General features: G+C 34.6%; 1 protein-coding gene across 14 annotated transcripts in view; it reads left to right on the top strand.

Annotated features, from left to right (window-relative positions):
- The window catches only part of LOC138700172 (integrin alpha-PS3-like), a 268,831-nt gene that overhangs the window by 176,126 nt on the left and 66,924 nt on the right, over positions 1 to 25,781 (top strand). For 13 of the 14 annotated variants that reach the window (XM_069826588.1, XM_069826584.1, XM_069826587.1 and 10 more), the window contains 3 exons: positions 1,034 to 1,184; positions 7,838 to 8,051; positions 24,688 to 24,851. In XM_069826588.1, the coding sequence (XP_069682689.1) occupies positions 1,034 to 1,184; positions 7,838 to 8,051; positions 24,688 to 24,851 (529 nt within the window). The remainder of the gene's footprint in view (positions 1 to 1,033; positions 1,185 to 7,837; positions 8,052 to 24,687; positions 24,852 to 25,781) is intronic. The other variant, XM_069826586.1, reaches the window with a different exon arrangement.

The following is a 25,781-nucleotide window of genomic DNA, read 5'->3' as shown; positions in this document are numbered from 1 at the left end:
CATATTAGGCCATTTAACTATTTATTATTATGACATTCGTTTACTAGAATATTGGAAAAATCCAGAACTTGACGTTACAAAACTTAAAATTTTATATAGAATGACCCAGTACATTCATTTCGAACAACGGACATGAACTGACATCTGAGTTGTTGTGTAAGAATGGTCAATATGTATGTGTAGAATGGAGAGTTGAGCTCTACTTCCCTGTGTAACGGGCCTGAGGCTTATATATACTAGACACCTCGAACTCATCACCTAGTTTTGGCTTTAAAGATGAGGCAATACTTCTTGCATGACTGCTTCCTAACAGTAATACTGTTATTAACGTTTACAGATTTATGATCGTTCTTCACTTATGGTGAGATTGGGTTGGAGTTACCGATATCAACATTCATTACTGATATTATGTACAAAAAATAAGTGTTAAACTTTTATACTGATTATAAAATAACTATTACTTAATCCATATTTTGGGAAAAGACGCCGTTTTAGCTTCTATTTAGTGTATCATTGTATTCTGTGTAACAATTGTCTTTACATGAAAGTGCAACACTTGTCTGCAAATAGACCATTGTATAGAGAAGTGTTTTTCTTATTTTGAATGTAATATCAAGCCTTTGTATCTTACCAAATATTTGTTGAATGTTTGAACTATTAATACACAAAGTAAATGGCAGCTTTTTTTCATTCAAAATGTACTGAATTTTCAGTTTTGCTGTAGGACCCTATATGGTTCCCAAGTTCACAATTGCAATTAAAATTTTCGTACAGGCTTAATTTATTTTCGACCTGAAAGAGTAGAAACATTGCAACAATTAATATCTGTCACATAGGCGTTTTCAGGATTATTATCATCATTAGCATCGCTATTATTATGTAAGGAACTTTTGTACTTTCCAGGGAATTTAATAGAACCTAAAAGAGGCACTTCATCATAGCAGACTAAATTTCTTGGAAACTTATTAGGAGAAAGAGAAGTAACAATACCTATTTAGAGAAGAGGAACTTAAATATGTCATTATTTTTTCAGCAAAAGACGAATTCAGAAAATTTATTCCTGTTGTGAATGAAAAACAATCCATCAACAAAGTATCGATAAATGTACCTATTACAACAGGTTGTGGTAATGACAACATCTGTGAATCCGATTTACAACTGCAAACCAGCTTTCCAGGTTTAATGTAAGTATGAACGTGTTTAATAAGCCAAAATTTTCCGGATTACTACTTTGCAAAATAATTAAAATAATCCGACAAAGTAAAACTCTAAGAAAGTTCTGGGAAGCTATAAAAAATCTTTCAGTTTACAGAAAATTACTAATTTGCCTTCAAGTGTCAGAATAGAATCATTGCATTTATATCTCTCTAGGCTATTAGGTAATACAGACTGTTGATCAGCGATATCACGCTTTGAGCATGCAAAAAGTCCTTGAAACATCTAGGTGCTAGCAGCAGTGGATTTCCAGGGGAGGCAAGGGAGGCTGTGCCTCCCCTAATATTTTACCAATCAGAATACAATATGACAGCATTAATTCCAGCTGAATTAAGATCAGATACAAGTCATACATAGCAAATGACGGACATGTTTCCTTTTACATTCATTTTACTATTCAGTACGAGTAAGAAGTAAGTTACGTCAGCTGACCACATTCAGCTGTTTATGCCCGCTCATTATGGATAGTACAAATAATTCGTACCAAAAAAAAAGATAGCATGTAACCTGTACAATTGACATCGAGCAGTCTGCAGTGTATGTGAGAAAGCGGGACAGTGGAGGTAACTATATGATTCTCCTCCCCAGTAACGATGACAACAGCAGTTCAAACAATAAGATAGCTGATTAATGGAGTGTTTAAACCTAAGTAGAACCCTCTTAGAGAAGGACACTTGGAGAAAACCTACTTAATTTGTGGTTAGCTGCTGGCAAATGTACTGCTAGTCAGCTGGTTTCGGCTATGTTCGGCTGTATTAGCAAGCTCTTTCTTTCTCTCTGACTCTTCCTTCTAGGTTTTAGAAAATAGCATATATTTTTAATTTTCTCTCCTTGCGTAAAAGTTTTGTTTATGCCGGTAGAATTTTTCTCTTCTTTGCGGCTGTTCCTGTTATTTTTTTTCTTTTGTGTTACTTTATAATTATTTGTGCAGAATATTAAATATATTGATAGTTTAGAAATAAATACAAATTTGTCTCTAGTTTCTTCTAGTAGTAGTTGCTCAGTATCTTGTGACCTAATTAATCGGTTTGTGAAGGAGTAGGATTGTCGAGTGAATTTGCTGTACAAGTAGGCCTATACAATGGTAGTGAGGTATGTTACAGGCCCTATATTTTTAATGCATAAAATGCAACCTCTCATCAGTTATGTCTTGGCCTCCTCAACTTTCAAACCCATTATCTGCCACTGGGTGGTAGAGTTGTGTTCTAGATCCAACAGCAAACATGTATCAAGTAGTGTCGTGATGTTCACAAGGGATGTTTGGGTTATTTATAAATTTATTGAAAGAATTGAAAATAATTTGTGATAATAGTTATATTGATTTACAAAACATAACTAAATTCTGCAGAATAAAATCTTCCTGTTATAGTCAGTAAACAAAAAATATTATAGAAAAATAAAGAAAAGTCATTATAAATGTTGTTAATGTAATAAAAATTGAAAATTATATTTATCTCTTTCAATTAAAATGTAATAGATTTCTTAAGTGTATTTGAAGGTCCAGACCCATTGGTTTTTCTTGTTTCCTTGTAAATAATATGACTTAATGTCAGAGGTAGATAATGTTGTTAGTTTATTGTAAGCCTCTCAATTGAACTTAAACACCACCTGTCTGTCTACTCTGTTCCTTAAACTGGTCTTATTAATTTTCATCACAGGAAAAAAAAAAACAATTGAACTTTTACATGCTGTCAAACATAGATATACAGTTTTTTTCCGCAAACTTAGAAATTTATAAAATAGCATTAAATCAATATCTCTATAGGCTTGTTCTAGTTGAGTATTGTTGGTTATATCTACCAACCAAGTTCTAATATGCTGGCACAGTTGCCTGATCAACACAAAAGGGAAGGCAGAATAAATCAAATTTATATTTCATTGATTAAAAATAACTAAATCTCAACGTAGAAGTTAGAATAAGATCTCTCAGTACAGTACAATATTTCTCAATCTTAATTGGCCAGTCAGGTGTGTTCATGACAGAATATTTCCACACTTTTCACTGTTCTATGAGGTTAGCTGCCACATTAATAGATTCATTCATTCATTCATTCATTTAGTGTTCTGCCCAAGGGCAGGTCTTCCACTGCAAACAAAGCTTTCCTATTTTTTTTGCCTTCCTCTTTGTCCCCTCATATGATCCATATATCTTAATGTCGTCTATCATCTGATATTTTCTTCTGCCCCAAACTCTTCTCCTGTTTACCATTCTTTCCAGTGCATCCTTCAGTAGGCAGTTTCTTCTCAGTCAGTGACCCAACCAATTCCTTTTCCTCTTCATGATCAGTTTCAGCATCATTATTTCTTCACCCACTCTTTCCAACACAGCTTCATTTCTTATTCTGTCTGTCCACTTCACACATTCCATTCTTCTCGATATCCACATTTCAAATGCTTCTATTCGCTTCTTTTCACTTCGTCGTAATAGATTTTATTGCCATAAATATTGCGTTATTCAGGGTGTACCATGTGAAGTTAAATCAACTTTTGACAAGTTGTTTTCTAATGCCAAGCGTTTGACAATAAAGTCATTTGACCTCTTGCACTTCAATATTTTTCAAAGATATTATCATGGTCAGCCACTGAAGAACAGATTTTGAGGTGTTCCGAATCCATTTCTTGGTTTGAGTTGCACAATGGGCAGTTAGGGGACTGATATATTCCAATTCTAACTTTTGACAAGTAATTAGTGTTATTAACTGCAATAACTTCCTTTATAACAGTATTAAACAAGAAACACTCCTGCACGACATCGTGCAGTCCTTGTTTCGTATAAAATTCTTGTTTTTACCCTAATTTATTTTTAAAATATACAGTAGACCTATTTAAAAAGTAACAATATATATCATATGGAAAGAAAAACCTCACCAAAATTCACTGTTTATTATTGAACACACTTTCTACCACCTGTATTTTCTTAAAATACAGTAGACCTACACAGTCATGGATTCATGTTTGATCTTTTATTTTTTTTTATTTAATAATTTTTCATGATGCGACTATAGTAAACTAAAGCATAAGCTATTCATGCCAGAAAGTCTAATTTCCTCATGGTGTTGCTGTATTGTATTACTTTTTCAAGAGACTGACTCCATGAGATACCAGACACAATGATTCTGATGCTGATGCTGCTGCTGCTGATGATGATGATGATGATGATGATGATGATGATGATGATGATGATGATGACAATGATGAGACGATGATATCTATGACTACGATGATCAATGATGGCCAAGACTAATATGATATATTTTACATATATGGGATAATTTGCTGATGATATGGCATTGTTAGCAGAAGTGGAGACGATACTAAGGGATATGCTACTGGAGCTAAATGACAGCTGTGAGCATATGGAATGAAGATAAATGCAAACAAGATGAAGACTATGGTTGTTACAAGAAAAATAAAGAAGGTAAACTTGCTAATTCTAAATGAGGCTGTAGAGCAAGTGAAGAGGTTCAAATACTTGGAATGTACTATAAGCAGTAACATAAGCTGCAGTCAGGAAGTCAAAAGGAGGATAGCAATGGCAAAGGAAGCTTTTAATAGAAAAAGGAGCATCTTCTGGGGACCTCTGGAAAAAAGAACTAAGGAAGAGACAAGTGAAATGCTTTGCATTATATGGGGCAGAAAATGAACATTTCGACGAAATGAAGAGAAACGAATAGAAGCATTTGAAATGTGGATATGGAGAAGAATGGAGTGTGTGTGAAGTGGACAGACAGATTAAGAAATGAAGTTGTGTTGGAAAGAGTAGGTGAAGAAAAAATGATGCTGAAACTGATCAGAAAGTGAAAATGGAATTGGTTGGCTCACTGGCTGAGAAGAAACTGCCTACTGGAGGATGTACTGGAAGGAATGGTGAACAGGAGAAAAGTTCAGTGGAGAAGAAGATGATAGACGACATTAAGATATATGGATCATATGTGGAGACTAAGAGGAAGGCAGAAAATAGGAAAGACTGGAGAACGCTGGATTTGCAGTACAAGACCTGCCCGTGGGTAGAACACTTATGTATGTATGTATGTATGTATATGGGATACTGGATGTGGTAGTAAACAGGTGTCAGATTATAGAAGGCGTTATATAAGTTGTGAGTATGTGATCATGAATGAATGCTACCTAACTGATATATTCTGTAATGACTTAATCTGTTTGTTAAGTATTGTAATTTTTATTTATTGTCAACACGTGAGAATAAGGCTATTTATTCTGTCGAGGAAAACATTTTCATGCTTGTTGCATGACGTTCTTTCAGTAGGGCTACTGTGTTTAAGTAACTGAAAGGACCAATTGTCTGATAAGCGTGTTCCATTTGCAGTACGCGTTTATCTGAAAGGACATCATACATACGAGCTATTCCATCTCAAATTGATCGAAATATAGAGAAAATTGACCTTACAATTTCTAAATACAATGAAACTTTTTTTTGTACGTAGAGAACTGTGATACAATGCTTTGTGCAAAGTTTAAGGCATCAGAACTTCATAGTGTTTAAATTTAAAATATTTAAATTTATCGTATTTTCATAAAATTAGCAACTTTAAACTGTTGTAGCTCCGAAACCCTTTCACCCAATGATCAAAATCATGGTTTATTTTGATGCTGAGAAATTAAAGTTTATATTGACATATAAACAGATTTTCTTACTTTTTATGGAAATGGAGAAATTTAGATTTTTCCTCATTAAGACGCCTTTGCCTAGGAAAAAATATTTTAAAAATATATAGTTAGATTCCGCATTGAAAGTATAAATAAACACAAATTTTTTACTGATGGTATGTTGATAAGAAAGTATTGAAAATATCAAATAAAGAAAATAAATAGTACGCGCATGAACTTACCAGCTGACTGTGAGACGGGAGCTAGCCGAGACAAGCAAGGCTAGGAGACAAACACGTGATGTTTCGTCTAGTAGCGCATAGCTGGGCTAGCTTTATCAAGTTTTCATAAATACAGGAGTAAAATGATGCCCAACGCTTGCTTATCATCATCTCTCGGCCAGTGTGTGCGGTACTGCACCGTTCAAGTCTAGGCGTGTGAAAATAATTTATTTAATGCCCTCGAAACTTATTGCCGTACCACTAAGCAAACAATGCCGAATTCCTCTTGATAATGCGAGGTTTTTTCTCAGTATTTTTTTACATTTTTACAAATGAGCAAAAAGCCTAAAAGTAAGTAAAATCAGATTATCTGTCTTTCTGTACACAATAAAAAATAAGGATTACTTCTTATCATAACCTACCAAATGTCAGCTTCAAAATGAGCTCTCGTTCAATGTTCTACAGTAAATGATTCCAGAGTTCTGAGCGCTAAAAGAGGCTTGTTTTTCTAAAATACGCTAAATTTGTCGCTCAACAATACGAAAACCGTTTGACTTTCGATATTATATTTTTGCAAATGCACTCCCCTCAGCACCTTCTATAAATAGGGAATATAATAGTATAAAAAATGCGAGGTTTTTTACTGATCGATTTCATAATATGGAATAGCCCATACTCATGCACTCTTTTATTTATTATTGCAATTTAAAAATTCTCTAAGATTTTATTTTGTTATAAATAATACATTATGTTCTTCTTCTTCAGTCCCTTCTGCTGCTAAGCATCGGGTTCGCCTCTCTCCATCCATTTCATCCATTTTTCCCGTCTCTACACATTCTCTTCATCTCTACCATTGTTTTTCCTTTCTGTTGGCCTATTATTTCTATTTTATCCTCCCATTTAATCCTTGGTCTTCCTCTTCTCTTCTCTTCCTTCCACTCTCATTTCCATCACCTGTTTAACCTTCCTTTCTTCTCCCATACGATATACATGCCCAAACCATTTCAATTGCCTTTCATTAATCACCTCTGTTAATGCTTTTCTCAGTTTAACTTCTTCTCTTATCCTGTCATTCCTTATCCTATCTCTTCTGGTCTTTCCTACAGTTCTTCTAAGATATTTCATTTCCACTGCTGTTAATTTACTTCGATGTTTATCTAAGAGTGGTAAGCTTTCGGTACTATGTTGTATTATAGGTTTAATTATTGAATTATATATCTGTATTTTTGTCTTAGTGGTTATTTCTTTTTTCCCAACTATTGTATTACTTATTTGATAGTATGCTGATGTTGCTTTCTTTACCCTGTTCAGTACTTCTTGATCTACTCTTCCATCACTAGTTATTATTGTAATACATTATGTACTTTATTTTATTTAGCAAGAGCAATGTTAGTTTGAATTCAGGTTCTGTTCATGTTCCATTTCGAACAAAATAAAGGAGAGAAAGATATAAGGTAATGTAATGGAATAAAAGACTGTTAGGTAACTGCAAGTATAAGAATGGAATGGTCGATAATATATTATCATTCATTGCGTGAATAAAGGAGAGTGCTTTGATTAATTATATAAATTAATGTGAGATAATATTCTTCATGGTTTTTGGCTGTTACAAGTTCGTGATGAAATGTTTTGTATTTTGACTCGTCTCTGATCCCTGAAAATCTTCTTGTAATCTTTAACGATAATACTATTCGAAAATATTAATACATTTTAGGATTGAATTGTTTGATATTTCAATTATTCTTCTATTTCTGTAATTATGAATATCACTCATATTAAACTTTATTTTGCAGATCAGGAGGTTTCATAATTGGATCGAAGTCAAAATTGGAAATGCAAGTGTATTTAACAAATTTTGGAGAACCTGCTTATTCTGCTGGCATCAATGTAACTATACCATTTCCATTAAATCTTGCTAAAGGGTATATGCACTGCCAAGAAAATCCTTCTGTGCGCAGTCTGCAATTGACTTGTGATCTAGGCAACCCTCTAAGAAAAGGAGCAGAGGTAAGAAAATAAATTACAAATGTGTGACTAGCGTGTTTTTATGATTTGCACAAGTATATGAGTTAATAGAGAAAATAATAATCTATTGTCATTGTTAGTAATATGTGACCCATTTACCATGTATTGCCTTCTTGGGCCTTTCCACGAGAAAGTGAACATGTACATGAAAATTTAAAATGCATGTAATCTCTATGTAAAATATATCCAATTGTAGGCAAATGTATGTAGTTTCATGTTCACAAGTGGGATTAATAATTTATTTATCAGGTTTTCATATTTTTTTAACGAATATTTTCACTCATGTCACTATTAGCTATACTTGTTTTTTTGAAAGATGGGACATGACAGGAGCGTTGCGATCGGAAAAACAACTGAATGTCACATAGCGTGGTAGACCTGTTGCTATGGTAACAAGGGTTGAGTTGCCAAACTTACCGCTCCCACATGGCGAGTGCTTAATAGCTCTCTTGGCGACATTTATTGTGCACACAATGTTAGCATTGGTACGTTTCATCTTTGATTCTCTGTCGATTTTTGTATTGCTTTCTTACCTTCATGTCAATTGTCAATGAATGTTTTAACATCAGCCATCTTAACATCAATTGCTACCTTCCATCAGCTGGCAGCATGATAGTCCATATTGGCAACATAGCAATGTGGTTCCAAGTTCGGCCGCTTAACTGTCATGTCCCATCTTTCAAAAAAACAAGTAGCCTATAGCTGGTTTCCTCACTGCAGGAGTGTCGCCAGCTTCCAAGTTATTGGAAGGGGGGGGCAGCTTAAAATTTTAGAGCTAACAGGGAAAGAAGCAGATATAATAAACTAGAAACATTTATATTGATAAGGAAATAATTGATATTTAATTAATTTTTATTTTATTAACAGAATAGAATAGCAAATACAATACAATGTGAAACAATGAAAAATTCACAATATGGAAGAGTTGCAAATAATTGATAATTATTGAAAAAGTAATTTTCTTGGGTTCATGGCAAATTTTTCAACTACTGTTTGAATATAGTAATCATAGTTGACTATAACAAATTTTCTATGTACTGTCTCATAGCCAGTCCGTTTAACTGGTCCTCTCCCATAGTGCTTTGTAGCTATGTCTTGATCCTTTGTAGACTGCTGAAAGAGTGCTCTACTGTACTCGTAGTGCATGGCTGGGCGAGCAGAATCAGCAGAGCCTTCTTCTTGGCCGAAAAGAAAGGTTCAGTTAAGACTTGAGAGATGACAAGGTCTTTTAGTTCTTCACTACTCAATTTCTTGTGCTTCCATATTCTATACCAAAGTTTCAACTTTGCTTCTAGGCTCTTCAAATAGTAAATGCTATAGAATGAAGTTGTCTTTTCCTTTAATTCATTTATTGTCATGAATAACATGTGTGAAGGATGTAGATATGTCAATGCAAAGTCAGATGTATTGTAGAAAACCGTAATTCTAAAGAAATAATAGAATTCAGATACAGAATTATTAAAGATCTTCTCCAGAACTCCGAGGGATTTGTTGATGGTTGGTTGTTGTGGTGCTGCTGCCTACCAACAATCCGTGGTATGTTCAGATCCAGTTCCATTTGCTCAGCGATTTGATCTTTTAACACTTCACTGGTTTTTTTTTTCATCCTCGCGATGGTCACTGTCTAGTAAGTAACATATTACACTAATCATACTTCAGATGTATACAAACAGTTGTTCTTCCTCTGACACATTTGTGTGTTAAAAATTATATATATATATATATATAGTAATACACAGGGGCGTAGCGTCCATGGATGTGGGAGATGTGTTACATACCCTGCAATTTCCTTCAAAGTGACTCTGAATTATGAATTATAATATTGTAACATATAATCGTTTTCGGACAGATCAAGTTTTCCCAGTTATACTGTAACTCTATGGGCATGGCCCGCTTGATGTTTAAAAACACTTCGCAATGTCTCAACGACATCTGTCGTTAGCCCGAGGAAACTCGTGCAGTGAGCATGCTCGTGACCCTGGGGATGTATAGCGTTGTAATACATATTGTCGTATAGTCATGCTTGTGTATTATTTCCAGTAACTTATAAAGAATGATGAGTAAGTTATTTGTTCCAAAATGTTACTCTTTTCATTTGTGAACACTGAAGACTGTTTTGAAAGCTTAATTGTTTAGTGTTGAAATAAATTATTTAGGTTAAGACCTTTGTGTTATGCGCTTATGGGCTCAAGATATGTACGCTGACAATATACATCCAAGAGGTCACGCAGTGAATGAAAGGGAAATTGTTTCGTGTTCATTGTCGCCATGCATCAAATATGGAAACAAATTGTTGTATAATCGACAAATTGAAGGTAAGGAAATTCCAGACTTTAACGTTCTGTGAAAAAGAAGATGTAATTAAAGCAGGCCTTTCAAAACCAGTACTGAATATCACTACGAACATAAAAAAGTGTGTAAGACATTTTAATGTAAAGATTTATGAAAGTGAGTCCTGGCTGTGAGGTTGTAAGACTTTAAACAAACTGTTTTACTGGTCTTGTCTTCTCTTTTCTAATGAAAAGTCCGTTTGAAATACTAATGGCTATGAAGATTTAAATAATATTTATAAGGCAGCCAAGAAACATAACTATTTTTGTAACCATATAATATTTGAAAAAACGACTAAAAATGTTCGAGGAAACTCCAAGGAGAGCCACCGGCGTAATTCGGTCAGCTAAGGTGCTTGCTTGCCCATCCAGAGTTGCAATCGGGCGTGGGTTCGATTCCCTCTTGCGCTGATTACCTGGTTGGAATTTTTCCGAGGTTTTCCCCAACCGTAAGATAAATGTCAGGTATTCTACGGCGAATCCTCGGCCTCATCTCGCCAAATATCATTTCACTATTACCAATTTCATCAACGCTAAATAACCTCGTAGTTGATACAGCGTCGTTATATAACCAAGTAAAAAAAAACTCCAAGGATAGTAAACGTGAGTTTATTAATTTTACTTTTACTGCATAGTCCTAAACTAAGTTTATTAAAACACTTTTCAGTGTGTCTATTATTTGTCGATGTTTTACTAGATACGTAATATACTTGTAAATTTGTATTAGCAAGGAAGATATATGCAGTGTTTATACTACATGATACAATTGTATTCGGTATATACGCTATGCTGGATACAGATATGGGAAATTCCATTTTCAAACTATATTAACTGGGTTGCATACCCCAGTCTGAAAACCAGGCTACGCCACTGGTAATACATGTTACATTTTCAAATTAAACTGACGAAATTATAGTAAGTTTACAGTTGTTTTGAAAATGACTAAACATGTGACTAAATGGAAGGAAATACGTTGATTATTACCAGTACAAATTTATTCATCAGGATGCCTCTTTTCACAATCTTCATAGCTAGAAGTCTTTTCTGGTGATTCATCTTTCTCCGTGGATGACCAGTTAATGATTTGAGGCATTTTTGCCTTGCTGGTATATATTCCATCAGCTTCCTCAGGTCATCTAACTTTTGTAATTTATAGAAATTTTCTTGGAATATGCAGGAAAAGAAACAGGACTTGGCAGAACCAGTCTGCTAATCAGAAAATGGAGACATGAATTATTGAACTCTGTCTGAGGGTGAATAACAGAAGCGCCCTCGACCATCAGAAGTTACTGATCTCAGGCTGAGGCTTTATAGCAGGAGCACCTGCTTTTGTGGCCCCATCACGAATTACTGCATTTTGACTAAAATTACATTTTGCAACTTTGGCATTATAAATGGTCCTTGTCCCATATTTCACTTTTCATTCCCACTTTCTCATTTAATTAATGGTATTCCTTGTTAATAAGTTTGAACGTCAACATCTTTTTCTCTTGAAGTTTCATATTAATAGAGTTGGAATTTCTATGTAATACATATTCTCTTCCTCGACATTTAAATGCCCAGAAAATAGAAATATCATTGAATCACCGTATCTTTCCTTACACTGATCTGAGTAGTATCTCAGAGTGACGGATGTATGCAGTGTCGGATTTCGAACTAATAACCGAGGGAAAAAATGTAGAGTTATTTGTATTATGGAAGTTGCATGGAGTGCCCAGGTACAATTAAAAAAAGTAGACAGGGTAGCCTCTTTTGAGAAGATCGTTAAAAAAAATAAATGTGATCAGGAACTTGGTCAGAGACAGAGATAGTGTACTCACAGGAGACCAACACAATTTTGCCCTAACCTAGTGATGAACTCTACATTTTACAGCCTCAGAAAATGACCTGAGAGAATAGCCATTCTAGTGGAGTAAATAAGAACTAGCTGATAGAAACTTCAGAAAGCGTGAGAAAAGAGAGAAAGATAGAGACAGAGAGAGTTTTTTATTTTCTTGAAACGTCACTGAGGGTGACTGACTTGTGCTTGGGGAAGCTGACTCTGTGCTAAACAGTTGTTGATCATAAAGATGGGAAAGAAAAAGAAAGAAAAAAGTGATTGTACAACAGTCTAAAGCGAGCACTTAGGGATTGTTCACAATAATATACAGTATACTATATAATAAAGGATAAAAGGGAAAAGCCAGGTAAATCACTTTTCTTCAGAAGGAGAAAAACGAAATTATAGTTTCGAAACTTTACTTGACAAGTAAATTGAAAGTGAAAAAAAAATGCTTTCAATAATTGAAGTTTAAAATGAAATAAAGCTTGATCTGAAGTCCGACATATCATCAAAATCGAAGGAAAGTCGAAAAAACGTCAACTAACATAAGGCCGGGAATACACGGGCGCGCTGCGGCAGTAATGCAACAAGGGTCGAACAGAATTCGAGGCCTCATTCGCTCCTTTGTACGCGATTTCAAGCACGTGCTGCGGCCAGAACGTGCACACCTCAAATGGCGCGCAGCGATCCGTTTCTTGTCGGTTTTTGTCGAGAACACAAAGGGATTCGTTGCCGCAGTGTGGACGAGTTCGTTGCCGTTTGTCTCGTGAAGCGCGCACACCCCAAGCATGGAATGGTCTGAAGTAGACTGGACCTCATAAATTATGCCCTGTCTTGTGGAAACCTGGTGATATTGACTATTATAATAAAAACAACGGAACGTGCCAGTGAACACGCAAGATAGGGCTCCAAAACGAGCGAAAAAGCAGGATGTTAGTACAGAATTACTGACAGACGCTGTTGAAATTATGCAAGTCGCTGCTAGGACGTTAATTTGTTTAATTAGTTCAATCAACTACTAGGTTAGGTTCTATTTAGCGTCGATGAAATTTGTGATAGCGAATTGGTAATTGACGAGATGAGGCCGAGGATTCGCCATAGATTACTTGACATTCGTCTTACGATTGAGGAAAACCTCAGAAAAACACAATTAGGTAATCAGTCCGAGCGGGAATCGAACCCATGCTTGAGCACAATTCTGGATCAGCAGGCAAACGCGCTACCGCCTGAACCACGCCGATGGTTTCTGGGAGGTTAAAGATCACTGTTGAACAGTGTGAAGTCAAAATCATTTTGTACTTTTTTTATCGAAAATAATAGCATATCATGCGACTACTAGGAAAGGAATTCAGAAAACTATTTATGACATTCAGGTGAAAGCAAAACGAAATTTCTTTGAAATACCAACTTACTATGGACAAGAACGTTTTCATTCATCTGCACCTTCATTTGATGTCTTATTCCCAAATGGGTTACCCTAGACCAGCATTTCTCAAACTATGGTCCGCGGACCACTTGTGGTCCTTAAAAAAAGACAGAAGAAAAAATAAAATTCGAACGAATTGCATATCACGCTGTAGCTTAAAATCTCAGAGTTTGGAAATGACACATGGCAATCGAATTTCACTTTTTCTCCCAGTGCAGACATTTTATGGAATTTATTACCCTACCCGTCTATCGACTTCCCACTCTACTCTCAGCAACAAAAGAGGGTTTTAAAGCACAATATACGTGATGTTTCTCGACATCTTTTCCCCGCACATCTGGTGCTGCGCCTGTAACCCAGCCAGGGACCACCCGAATTCATAACAGAGGACCAAAGTACCGAATCTTAGTTCAATTTTAAAATAAGTATACTGGTATTAAGGGGTTAGATACAGCTTACAGCAGTAAAATTTTTGGAAATATTCAACATTCTTTTCCTTCATTACTGTATCTTGTACAATAATGAAAATTGGTATGTGTAAAAAAACTGTCCTTCTGCTGTATGAAAAAATATATATTTTTACGATTTAAAAAAATATTTGTATGTATTTTTTTTAAATTCATAATAGTGGTAGTTCACTGTGCAGTGATGAAGCTTTTCCCTCATAACTCATAAACTTGTTAACTTTTTCATGTTCTCTCTCTTTTATTTTATTGCTGAAGCTCATGTTTACAATATCATGCTCTTTCAACTACATTTCTTAATAAACAATATATTTTTTTTTTAATTTTGTGTTAGAAGAAAATACTGATATTTGACCATTTTTTAATGAATTTATTTTTTATCAGACAATCTATCAAAGTTAGAGAAGTGATCTTGCATCATATTGTAGATATGACATGCATAAATACACACAAACAATTTCATCACAGAATGTTGGATAGTTTTTTACTTATGTGAGAAACGCTTCATCACTGCATAGTGAACTGAATATTGAAAAAAAAAAATGTAAATAATTTTTTAAATCGTAAAAATATTTTTTCATATAGCAGAAGAACAGTGTTTTACACATACTAATTTTTATTAATGTACAAAATACAGTAATGAGAAAAAAATGTTGAATATTTCCAAAATTTTACTGCTGTAAGCTGTACCTAACCCCTTAAAATATGCTACAAAAATGATAAATTTGCTTTCGAAGGGAACAAGAGGAAGGTAATCCGCGGAACTGTTCTGACTTTAAAAAGTGGTCCCCACTTCAAAAAAGTTTAAGAAACGCTGCTCTAGACAACCTACTTAATCAATTACTCCCTCAACTTACTATGCTTCAGCTCCCAAACCACTGCAACGTCCTCCGACTCAAGTCTTCTCAAGCTGACTTTAATGACAAAATCTCCAATCCCATTCTTACTACACTACATCCTATCACTTTCGGATTTGAATCAAACTCTCTTGGCTCTCCCCAACATCATCCAGTCAAAATTCCGTCCCCAGAATGTTCATCACATAGGCTACTCCGATAGTCAAAACCAGCACGTTTAATGTCTTCTGTTTTTTCTTATTTTTTTTAATGAATTGAATAACAATTTTTGTAGTATTTGTTGTATATATTTTGCATTCCTATGTTTTTTTTTAAATCATTTTCTTTGGCTGATTTAAAATACTCGTTTTGACTGCACTTAAATTAAAAACATCATTTGGCAAAGTCGGCCTGAGTAGCATAGTTGGTATAGCGCTGACCTTCTATGCTCAAGGTTGCGGGTTCGATCCCGGCCCAGGTCGATGACATTTAAGTGTGTTTAAATGCCACAGACTCATGTCAGTAGATTTACTGGCATGTAAAAGAACTCCTGCGGGACAGAATTCCGGCACACCGGCGATGCTGATATGACCTCTGCAGTTTGCGAGCGTCGTTAAATAAACCATAATTTCTTTTTATTTGGCAATCAAATTTTGATTACTGGAAAAAGAAAATGTTTGTAGTTTCATTGTATGTGTTTCTTTATTACAATGCGACTTCGAAATATTATTGATTTTTCTTTGTGTGATATTTCGAATTTTTTAACTGTAATTCTCTCAATGTCTCATTATTTGTATTGCAATTAAAATATCTCCATTAAAGAAGCACATTATGTTGGTACTATGATTTAACTCATCTTGATATTTTTCTTTAATGCGCTGACAATTGCTGGGCAAACTTCTGGAATTATTTCTGCGATAATCTGTTTTGAAATTCGCAAAATGTACTGAAGGCTTGTAAACGAATTCCCTGTCGCCAAGAATCATAAAGTCAGTGCGAACCTGGAATATTGACATATACAGACAATCAACCAAAAATACTGTTTTGCATGCTTTGTTAATTATACAATAACATTCTTCAAAGGATGAATTTAGTACAATAAATAGGCCTAATTTAGTATAATAAATAGGCCTACTGTCCTATCTTGACTACAGATTGGTTCTCGCACGTTGGTGGCTGATTTTTTAGTTTGGCCCAATTTTTATCAATAATTCTCCAGAATTGGTGGAAATCAGCCGAGTAGTCCTAAGGTTTTTATACTGGCCGCTTAATGAAAGTTTATTGCATTTAACAAATTACTCCTAGCCACTTCTTGTACAGTCTGTAGGTCTACGTTTCTTTCTGTTGAAAATGTATCCTATTACTACGAAAGCACAAATAGCAGTTAACGAAACTTCCTCGTTTTTCCAGGTCATGCATCATGCTAGATAGAATGGAACTAGAAAGGTGTTTGAGGCTTGTGCGCTGCTCAAGTGGTTCGTATCATGCGCACCACTTGTTCAAGAGTGAACAGTTTCCTCCGCGCATTACATGTAATGCCACGTTACTGCTGCAGCGCGTCCGTGTATTCCTGGCCTAAATTCGTATGACGATTTTTATCGTAGTTGTAATAATTATTTTTATGATAAAATAATATTATTATGATTAATTATTGTTATACTTATTTTTATATGATGATATAAGGAGTGACTGGGTGAAAGTATACATAAATTAACAGCATATAATGCAAGAATTGTGTATTATAACTCTGTAACGTAAACTTCATTCGATAGAAAATCTCTCAGGGATTTATTCTGTCACACTTGCATAGTCATGTTTGTGTCACCTGCTGTGCAAGCCCAAAACGAAATGAGAACAGATTGTGTCTAAGAAGAATAGTGGGCAAAACAAGAAAGGATAGGATTAGAAATGAAAGAATAAGAGAGAAGTTACAACAGGTTCCCTTAAGTAAGAGGATAGAGGATAGATAACTTGCATGATTTGGACATGTAACAAGGTTGGAAAAAGACTGGAAACCACGCCAGTTCATGAAGGCGAAACCACAAGGACACAGACCTAAAGGTAGACCAAGAATCACGTGGGAGGAGATGATGAAGCAGGTAATGGCGAGTAGAGGAAAATCACTGATCCAACTTCGCCATCTGGCCATGAAAAGGGATAAATATAAGAGATCGATCTGTGGAAATCCCCCCTAACACTGAAATAGTGGCACTAATAGGAAAGAAGAAGTTTAGTCATTTTCAAAACAGTTGTACTACAATTTTGCCAGTTTAGTTTGAAAACATAACATGTACAAAATTTTAAATACTTTTTATTTTAAACACAAATATAATAAACCAGGATTTCTCAAAGTGAGCTTCGTGAGACGTGATTGAGGGCTCTGTGAGCTGTTGTAAGGAATAATGAAGAAAGAAAGCAAGATAATTCGAAAAATATCTGTTACAATATCTACTCTGAGCTAGTGCAGAGAATTACTGTGCAATCTCTTGAGATTACGGAAAATCAAGTAAAAGTGTTGAAGTGGACGAATAAATGGTGCTAGTGCGCTGCTTAGTGCTTCACTGCCAAATGCATGATGTCTGTTGCAGGATTGCAATTCACCCATTTTGTAACCAATTCTACCTTTTTTGACATTTATTCTGCTGCATATAAATGTTGATATTGCAGGAGTTTAACTAGCCACTTTCTATATTTGGTTAGCTATTTAAAGGGGATCACAACACAAAAATCAAGTTACTTTTGTTTTAAAGTCCAGGACAATAGAAGACTATGAATATAATTGTTTTTATTTTCCTACGTCACGTTGAGAAATTACACAAGGATTTAGCTGAAGGTGTGACATCATGTTGCTCCCGCATGCTATTCTCTCTCACAACCAGCCATGATAATTATAGAAGCTTGTATCATGCAATCAGCATTAGTGTGTGGCGCTGTGCGGATGCTTGTTCTTGCCATATTCTATGTTAATTTAATAAGAGTTTTATAATTAAAATGGCTTGTTGCAGTGCTTACATTTGTACCAATTCAAGTAAAAAGAAGAAAACAAGAAGCTAGGTATATCTTCACCCAAAACACACACACTTTACAGACAGTATCATAAACTCCTCCTCACTTAGTCCGAAAATTGTGTTGTTAACTACTGCTGAGTTCTTGGCAATAAAGCCATTAACTCTGTTGCTGTCCAATATTTTCCACACACAGTGGATTTAGAGAAAAGAACTGGAATCACTGAAGATGATTCTAATCCATTTCTTCTTAAGATTGCCCACTGGACAAAATGGTGAAGAGAAAATTCCTGATTTTTTTTTTAAATACTTTACACTTGAGCTACATTAGGCATTGCAGCTCGAAAGAGCAGAAGCTCGTGCTCGGTCGCAGTTCAGATCAGTTATACAAAATATATCACAAAATTAAGAGAGTTCAATGAGCACAATAACATTAATAAATGGTAAAATAATACAGGATGTAATAATAGGGTCTATATACAAATAGAAAATACAAATTACATAAATATTAGAGTATCAATTTTTAACTCAATTAGTTTAAACAATTAAATAATTATTCTGATTTGGTCAAGTATTTTTACAAACAGTCATGACCTATGAGTAATCAAAAGTATGCAACTGTGTTTTTTCTTGGATACTCAGGAATTATATTTTGTTATATGATGAGGCACTCCCATCTTTTATTACTTGAATTTTCGTGGAAATGGTATGATATTATATGTTGAAATTTTGAGCTGATTACTCTTTTCACTGTTTGGAATGGTAAAGTTGACATGGGGTTTTGTAAGATATTACTTCACTTCTTAGCAAGGCGGTCAGCAGCTTCATTACCAGATAATTCATAGTGCACTGATACTCATTGAAAAACTACCCTTTTGCTAAATTTTATCAGATGATGTATAATTTTTCAACAATCAGTTATTTTTTTTATTTTTAGGTGACAGATTGGCTATTGTAGTAGTAATAGGTGCTTTAGAATTACTGAATATAGCAGCTTGTTTAAAATAAATACTTAATTTTCTTTTCCATCTGGCTATTCATATGCTGCAGTTTTTCAGTCCTCTTGTTATTGGCATCTGTGCTTACTTTCATGTTCGTTATTGACTGACTTGAATTCTTGTAACTTCTGTTTCAATTCTTAGTTGATTTTCGTGAATCCTACCTTCATTTCTTCTCTAATCACTTCCCTCAGCTTTTCATTAGTCTCACTAACTGGACCAAGATTAATTTAAATTCCTCCGGTTTTTAACAGCATTCATATAATTGCTCCTACAGCCCATTTTAATTATTATTCTTTCCACTGTACTCATGCCTTCTCTCTTCCTTATTTCTTCTCATATTGAACCCTCCACCTATGCCCCATTATATCAGCTCCCATTGTTTTGCTATAATACATTGCTTACTGTTGATCAACGAGTTAGAAAGAGAGAGATATAGAGTGGCAATTGCGCTGCCATGTTTGAAGAAAATTGAACGACCGTCCGCCATTAACTTAAGCGCCCAAAACAGAGTGGGCGTGGCGATAAGTAACATTGCAATCGCCAGCTGTTAAAATTTCGTTGCACAAATCAGTTAAACTGAAGTGGAAAAACTAGTATATCGTCAAATACGTGCTAGGAACTTAATCTAAAATAAAGAACTTATGTACGCTAAATTTAAAACACATGAGCTATTCCTAGAAGGAAAGCTTAAAAGAATAACCTAAGCAAAATTTATTGTCATGTAGCATGACAAGAAGTCTTAGCAAATATACTGAAGAAAATGTTAATATTCCTAGGTTCTTTTAAATGTGACCTGCAAGATTGCCTATAAAATGAACAAGTATGATTCGGATGAATTTATTCAATTGTTTTCCCAGTCTCTACACATTGCAAAACTATTTATTATGCCATAAGATATAGAATGAAAGTAGGTCCTAACTGTAGTAAACAACCTTTACCTCCAATCTTGTAACTTGGGTAAAACATGACCAAACACACTTTCAAGTTTTTTTTTTTTTTTTTTTTTTTTTTTTACAGTAGAGTATAATTATCGAAATGTGAACGTGAGGCCAACAGCCGGCTGGTCTGTCTGAGCCTTTCAAGGACTGTGGCACCACGGATTACTATTAGTGTATATTTGAGCACCAACGTACAATAATGGGGTAAGTAGTTACGAAATATATTCATACTTACCCCATTATTGCATGTGGGTGCTCAATTATGTTCTTTCTTTCATGTTTTGCCAGTCAACATACTACCAACAATACGACCTACCCCAGAGTTTTGCGTTATTTTGGATGAGAGTGTCGAAATACAATTTTAATATTTTATTGCTATTATTGGGTTTGAAACTGAATTGTAGTGGTTTTATCCGTATTTAGTTTAACTTTATTACCAGTGAACCATTTATTTGATTAATCGTTTGTCTTCGAAATAGGCCTACATTTTACAAGCTACAGCTCCTCGTCTTCTTCTATAAGCAGTAAGGATAAGGACACAAGGAGCAGAAATAAAGGATGCCAGTGTCGAAATACAATTTTAATATTTTATTGCTATTTGTTTTTCACTGGGACTGAAACGGAATTTTAGTGGTTTTATCAGTATTTAGTTTAAGTACATTACCAGTGAACCATTTATTTGGTTTATCATTTGTCTTCGAAATAGGCCTACTTTTTATAAGCTCATCGTCTTCTCTATAAGCAGGACGGACACAAGGAACAGAAATAAAGAATGTTACATAATTTTGTTCATTAAGAAAGCACTCAACACTTAGAGATTTTTTCTTCAGAAAATATATTAATTACATATTAAATGAAAGGGAAAAACACTTTCAATAATTAAAAATATAATAAAAAATTATGCACTGCAATTACTTATGCATTAGGTATATACAGAGAAACCTACACTTTTCCTTTAGAAAACAAAGATTTGTTATATCAGCGGGTAAAAAACACGACAAGGGTTAAATGGCATCCTACGAAACACAGCTTCCTATGCTCTCTACATTCAGAAGAGAAATAGGCATTTGTTGACAAGGCAGTACAAACAATAATTGCTGATTTTCCTGTACATTTACAGAGGAACATGAACTCCAGATCCTCACCTACGAAACGTAAAGCTTATGATATAATGAAGACAGTGTTAATTTTATTTTTTTTTTAAATAGAGTTCACCAAAAGTACAGTAAATAATTTAGGGACTTGAACAATAGGTTGTGTGAAACTGCATCATAAATTATAAACAAGTGTTTTGACGGAGTACTGAAAGAAATTCTAGAAATTAGCAGCTCAGAGGGACACCATTTGTCCCGTTTCATATTTATTATCCATTGTTTCAACAGTTCCTTTTTTTTTTCAAAGGGAATCTGCAAGAAAAGAAAAATACTGTACACACCGCATGGTATGCCGGGCGTTGTTACACATTTATGCATGAAAAAAATGCTGCTAATTAACAAAACTATGGACTTAACTTCATAAAATTTACATGAAATATGATATATCAGTTGTCCTTTTCCTTTTGAAATTGCAGTTATATGCAGCAAGACAACAAGCATGTTTTTTCTTTGTTTTTTTTCGCAGTCCTTACCTCTGTACACACAACATTGTAAGCAGACGAATTTTTACAACGGTGGGCGCTTAATTCAGATCTGCCGTGTTTTGTGGTGGCACCGCAAAGAGCGCTGTACAGGACAACATGGCCACTCTATATTCTTCTCTTTCTAATTCGTTGCTGTTGATGTAATATCCATTGATTCAGCGTAAGAGTATTGCCCTCTTTATACTGGATACTGCTATTCAGAGCTATATCCCACACATCCGTTCGCCTTGTCTTTCAGTTGCTGGCTGACCAAATTCTGTATGTGTTTTGTTTCAATGATTTTGTTGCAGATGCTTTAGAAATCCCTAACAGCCGTGCTAATGTCTCAGAAACTTGCGTGATTTAAGCTCTAAGCCGCACCAGTTTCATCAAGTTCTTCCTCTGTAAGAACATGGCGTTTTTTTTTTTTTTTTTTTTACAGCAGAATCTGTTTCATTGAATCTATTAAATAATCTTAAGGGAAGCAACTAGGAGCATGTGAAGTGTGGATATGGAGAAGAATGGAGCATGTGAAGTAGACAGACAGAATAAGAAATGAAGCTGTGTTGGAAAGAGTGGGTGAGGAAAGAATGATGCTGAAATTGATCATGAAGAGAAAAAGAAATTGATTGGGTCACTGGCTGAAAAGAAACTGCATACTGAAGGATACACTGTGACTGTGAAATGGTGAACGGGAGAAAAGTTCGAGATATCACATGATAGACGACATTAAGATATATGGATCAAATGCGGAGACTAATATGAAGGCAGAAAATAGGAAAGATTGGAGAATACTAGGTTTGCAGTGAAAGACCTGCCCTCGGACAGAAAACTATGAATGAATGAATGAATATTGGCCTGTCAGGAAATGTACGTTCGAATTTTTGTGTGGTTGTAGCACATGATTTCTTATTTTTTATGTACGTGTTGTATGTGTAAATATTTTCTCTTAATGAATAATACCTGTAAAGTATGTTTACCATTGCTGCACAATGACAGAACGAAATGCACTCAATTGCAACTAACAGAATACAGTCAAGTAGATTTCTAGAGGCAGAGACTAGCAATATTGTACTAACTGTTTCATTTATGGAGGTAGTCACATTAATATGAGAATGGCCTTGACAGCAGGTATGCTGTCTTAGCACAGCAGTTACGAGAGCACACATACTGTCATTTAGTGGTAGAGATGTGTGGGGTCCTGAACGGTATGCGGCCAGTCAAATTTCGTGCCAGCATGGCTCAGATGCACTGTGTAATGTTGTTGTTGTTGTTGTTGTTGTTGTTGTTTGTTGTTGTTTTCTAATGCCAGGCGTTTGACAATAAAGTCACTTCTGTATAATTCTTAAATTCACACATGTTACCTGGGTGATGCTAAATGAATAGAACAACAGCTGAACATGGGGACACTCAGTGTGAAATTTTTCATTCAGATACCAAACCTAGTATAATTATCTTATCAGATATTTAAACAAGAAGTGAATTTATTATTACTCCAAACATATGTTTAAGGATGCACTTTATTAATAGATAACAGTTAGGATGCAATCAATACAGATCCTGTGATTTCTGTTTTTCACGTACAGTACATCAACTTTCCAAATGGATAATGTGACAGTGTTCATATCTGTTAAGCAGAATTCCTGGGACATCAACCTTGTTCTCTTTAATACAATATTACAGATATGCCTTGTAAAACTTCCTCCTTAGAGTTGAATATCGTTTATTTGTTGTTTAGTCAACTCTTCGAAGACAGGTTGGAACCTCAAAAAGTGACATTAATAAGACATCTCTTAAGATATATGATGGGGTAAGGTTAGGGTTGCCAGATGTACAGTTTTACCCGGAACAATACAGTTTCAGCTCTTTTTATTCTGCATACAGTGTCAGTCTTGAACCATTCACCAAATGTTCCAGTTTCAAATTTCAGATCCTGCGTGCAGTACCTACATCACATTTGTAGTGTGGTTGGTGGTGGGTGTAGTATGTATGACAGTACCATAAAATGTGGTGTATTTTATAGAATAAACTGGTGGACAGAAATCGAAAATTATTATATTTATAATAAGTTCTTGCTAAGCTTTTTCCCCCATTTATGGTGATTATCTTCAATAATGGCTACAAAATGGAAGGATGAAAAGAACAAAATACTATAATGTTATAAAAATGAACTTTTTGTATTGTATTGTATTGTATTTATTAACATTCCATGGTATTCATACATTGCTTACAGCTAGAATATGGAACAAGTCAAAAAACTTAATACTATTATAAAGTCTTAATTTAATTTATAATTCAACAATGATGAAAACTGTAGTGAATTTGACAAGAAGATTTTGTTATATAAATAAATAGTTAAATATGACATATTCAAGTGAAAAACAGAGGTTATTGTATTAATTAATGTGTAATACATTGGTTTGGTCATTGACTGAGAAGAAACTGCCTACTGAAGGATGCACTGGAAGGAATGGTGAAAGAGAAAAGTTCGGGGTAGAAGAAAATATCAGATGATCGACAACATTAAGATATGTGGATCATATGCAGAGACTAAGAGGAAGGCAGAAAATACTGTAGGAAAGATTGGAGAGTGCTGGATTTGCAGGAAAGACCTGTAGAAAACTATGAATGAATGAATGAATTCTCTTCTTATACACTCAGTTTTTTTTTTTTCTAAGAAACCGAATGTGGATGAAAGGTGTTCCTTATTTCGCTTCTCAAAATCTGGCAACCCTAGGTAGGATGGCCAATTGCATACATCACTGACTGGTATAATTTAGTATAATCATTAGTAGCATACAGCATTTTGAAAGGAGTGAATTCCAAGTATTAATTTCCCACTTTAGACGTTATCTGATTTCAGTATAATGTTATTTAAGTAAAACGAATATCTGTATTTTAGTTACCAATATAGTCTACAGTTTTCCTTTTATTTTCCGGGTTAGTCTGTTTCCTTGGAACCCAGGTTATTTTAAATGACATTATACCCGTAAATTTACGGGACCATGGAAAACGCCCTTTATATAAAGGTTTCCATTACTTACAGATTTCGTAATAAGCAGTTTTACTTATAAGGAAGAAAATCCAAATATGCGAAACAGAAGTGATATATTAGTATAGCATATTAAATCTTCTTTTAGATTTTTCTGTGCCATTATTTATTTGTTTTTATTTACAGAAATCCATAACATTGCTTTTGGATATGAGTGGTGTAAAAGTTGGAACTGAACATATCACATTCAATATTTCAACTTTCACGAAGAGTAGAGACAAGAATGAACGTGATAATTTTCGGCAATTACATCTTAATTTGATTACAGATGCAGATGTTGTAATTACTGGGTAAGATAAAATAACTTTCATTTGCCATGTAACAATAATTGAATGTGCGCATGCAAGGAGATGACTTCTCCAAAAGAGCAAGTTTCTAGAAGGTTAAAACTGATTTGTAGTCACATGTCTTATTGCATAACTTCTTCATTACAACATATCAGTAGTCAGTGGTAATGCCTGCCTTTCTGAGGTATTATAAGCAATGAATTTTATTTGCATTAAGTACAAATACAAATCAGTTCTAACTCTCTCCTAAAACCTTGCCCTTTTGAAGAAGTCACCTTCTTGCATGTGCACATTCAGTTTTTGTTACGAACTCACGTGATGAAATCGATTTAAAAAAAAAAAAGATATGCATATGGTTTTGAATTAAATTACAGTTTTAAATGTTTATTGAGAACCGTACTTTCAAATTATGTACTGGTATGTTAGAAATTAAAACGCGTTACTTGGTGTAAACAATGTAGTTCTGCTGTCTAAAAATCTATGTATGTAGAGCTACGCTTAAATATTTCTTTACTTTGAAAACATGCCAGTTATCTTCCAATATAAACACAGTTTATATACTATTGTTCTGAAGTTACGGTAATATATCAATATCCGCATTGACTGTAGTCTGTTTGTGCTCCACTTCATTCACTGTTTCCCTTCTAAATTCTCAATTTCATGACTGCTTGAAGCTCTGAGATAAGCAATCACCTGCGGAGTGCAACAAAAGTAAAGGAAAACATAAGACTTAATGAATATTTGTATGATTTTCGCTCTCTATCTCAAGGTGTTCCAATCTACAAGAGTGAATTAAATTACATTTAATTTATTTTATAAGAAATAAGTCATCCTTTACAAGGTTGTCATGCTCCTACTTACACGATTATAACCAGATACGTCACTATTTGTGCTAGAATACTGCAACACATTCTATTTGCTTGCTCAATTCGC

This window comes from Periplaneta americana, chromosome 5 (assembly GCF_040183065.1).
Source record: "Periplaneta americana isolate PAMFEO1 chromosome 5, P.americana_PAMFEO1_priV1, whole genome shotgun sequence".
Lineage (NCBI taxonomy): Eukaryota > Metazoa > Arthropoda > Insecta > Blattodea > Blattidae > Periplaneta > Periplaneta americana.
The sequence above is the reverse complement of the archived record's forward strand: the minus strand, read 5'-3'. Positions and strand labels throughout refer to the sequence as shown.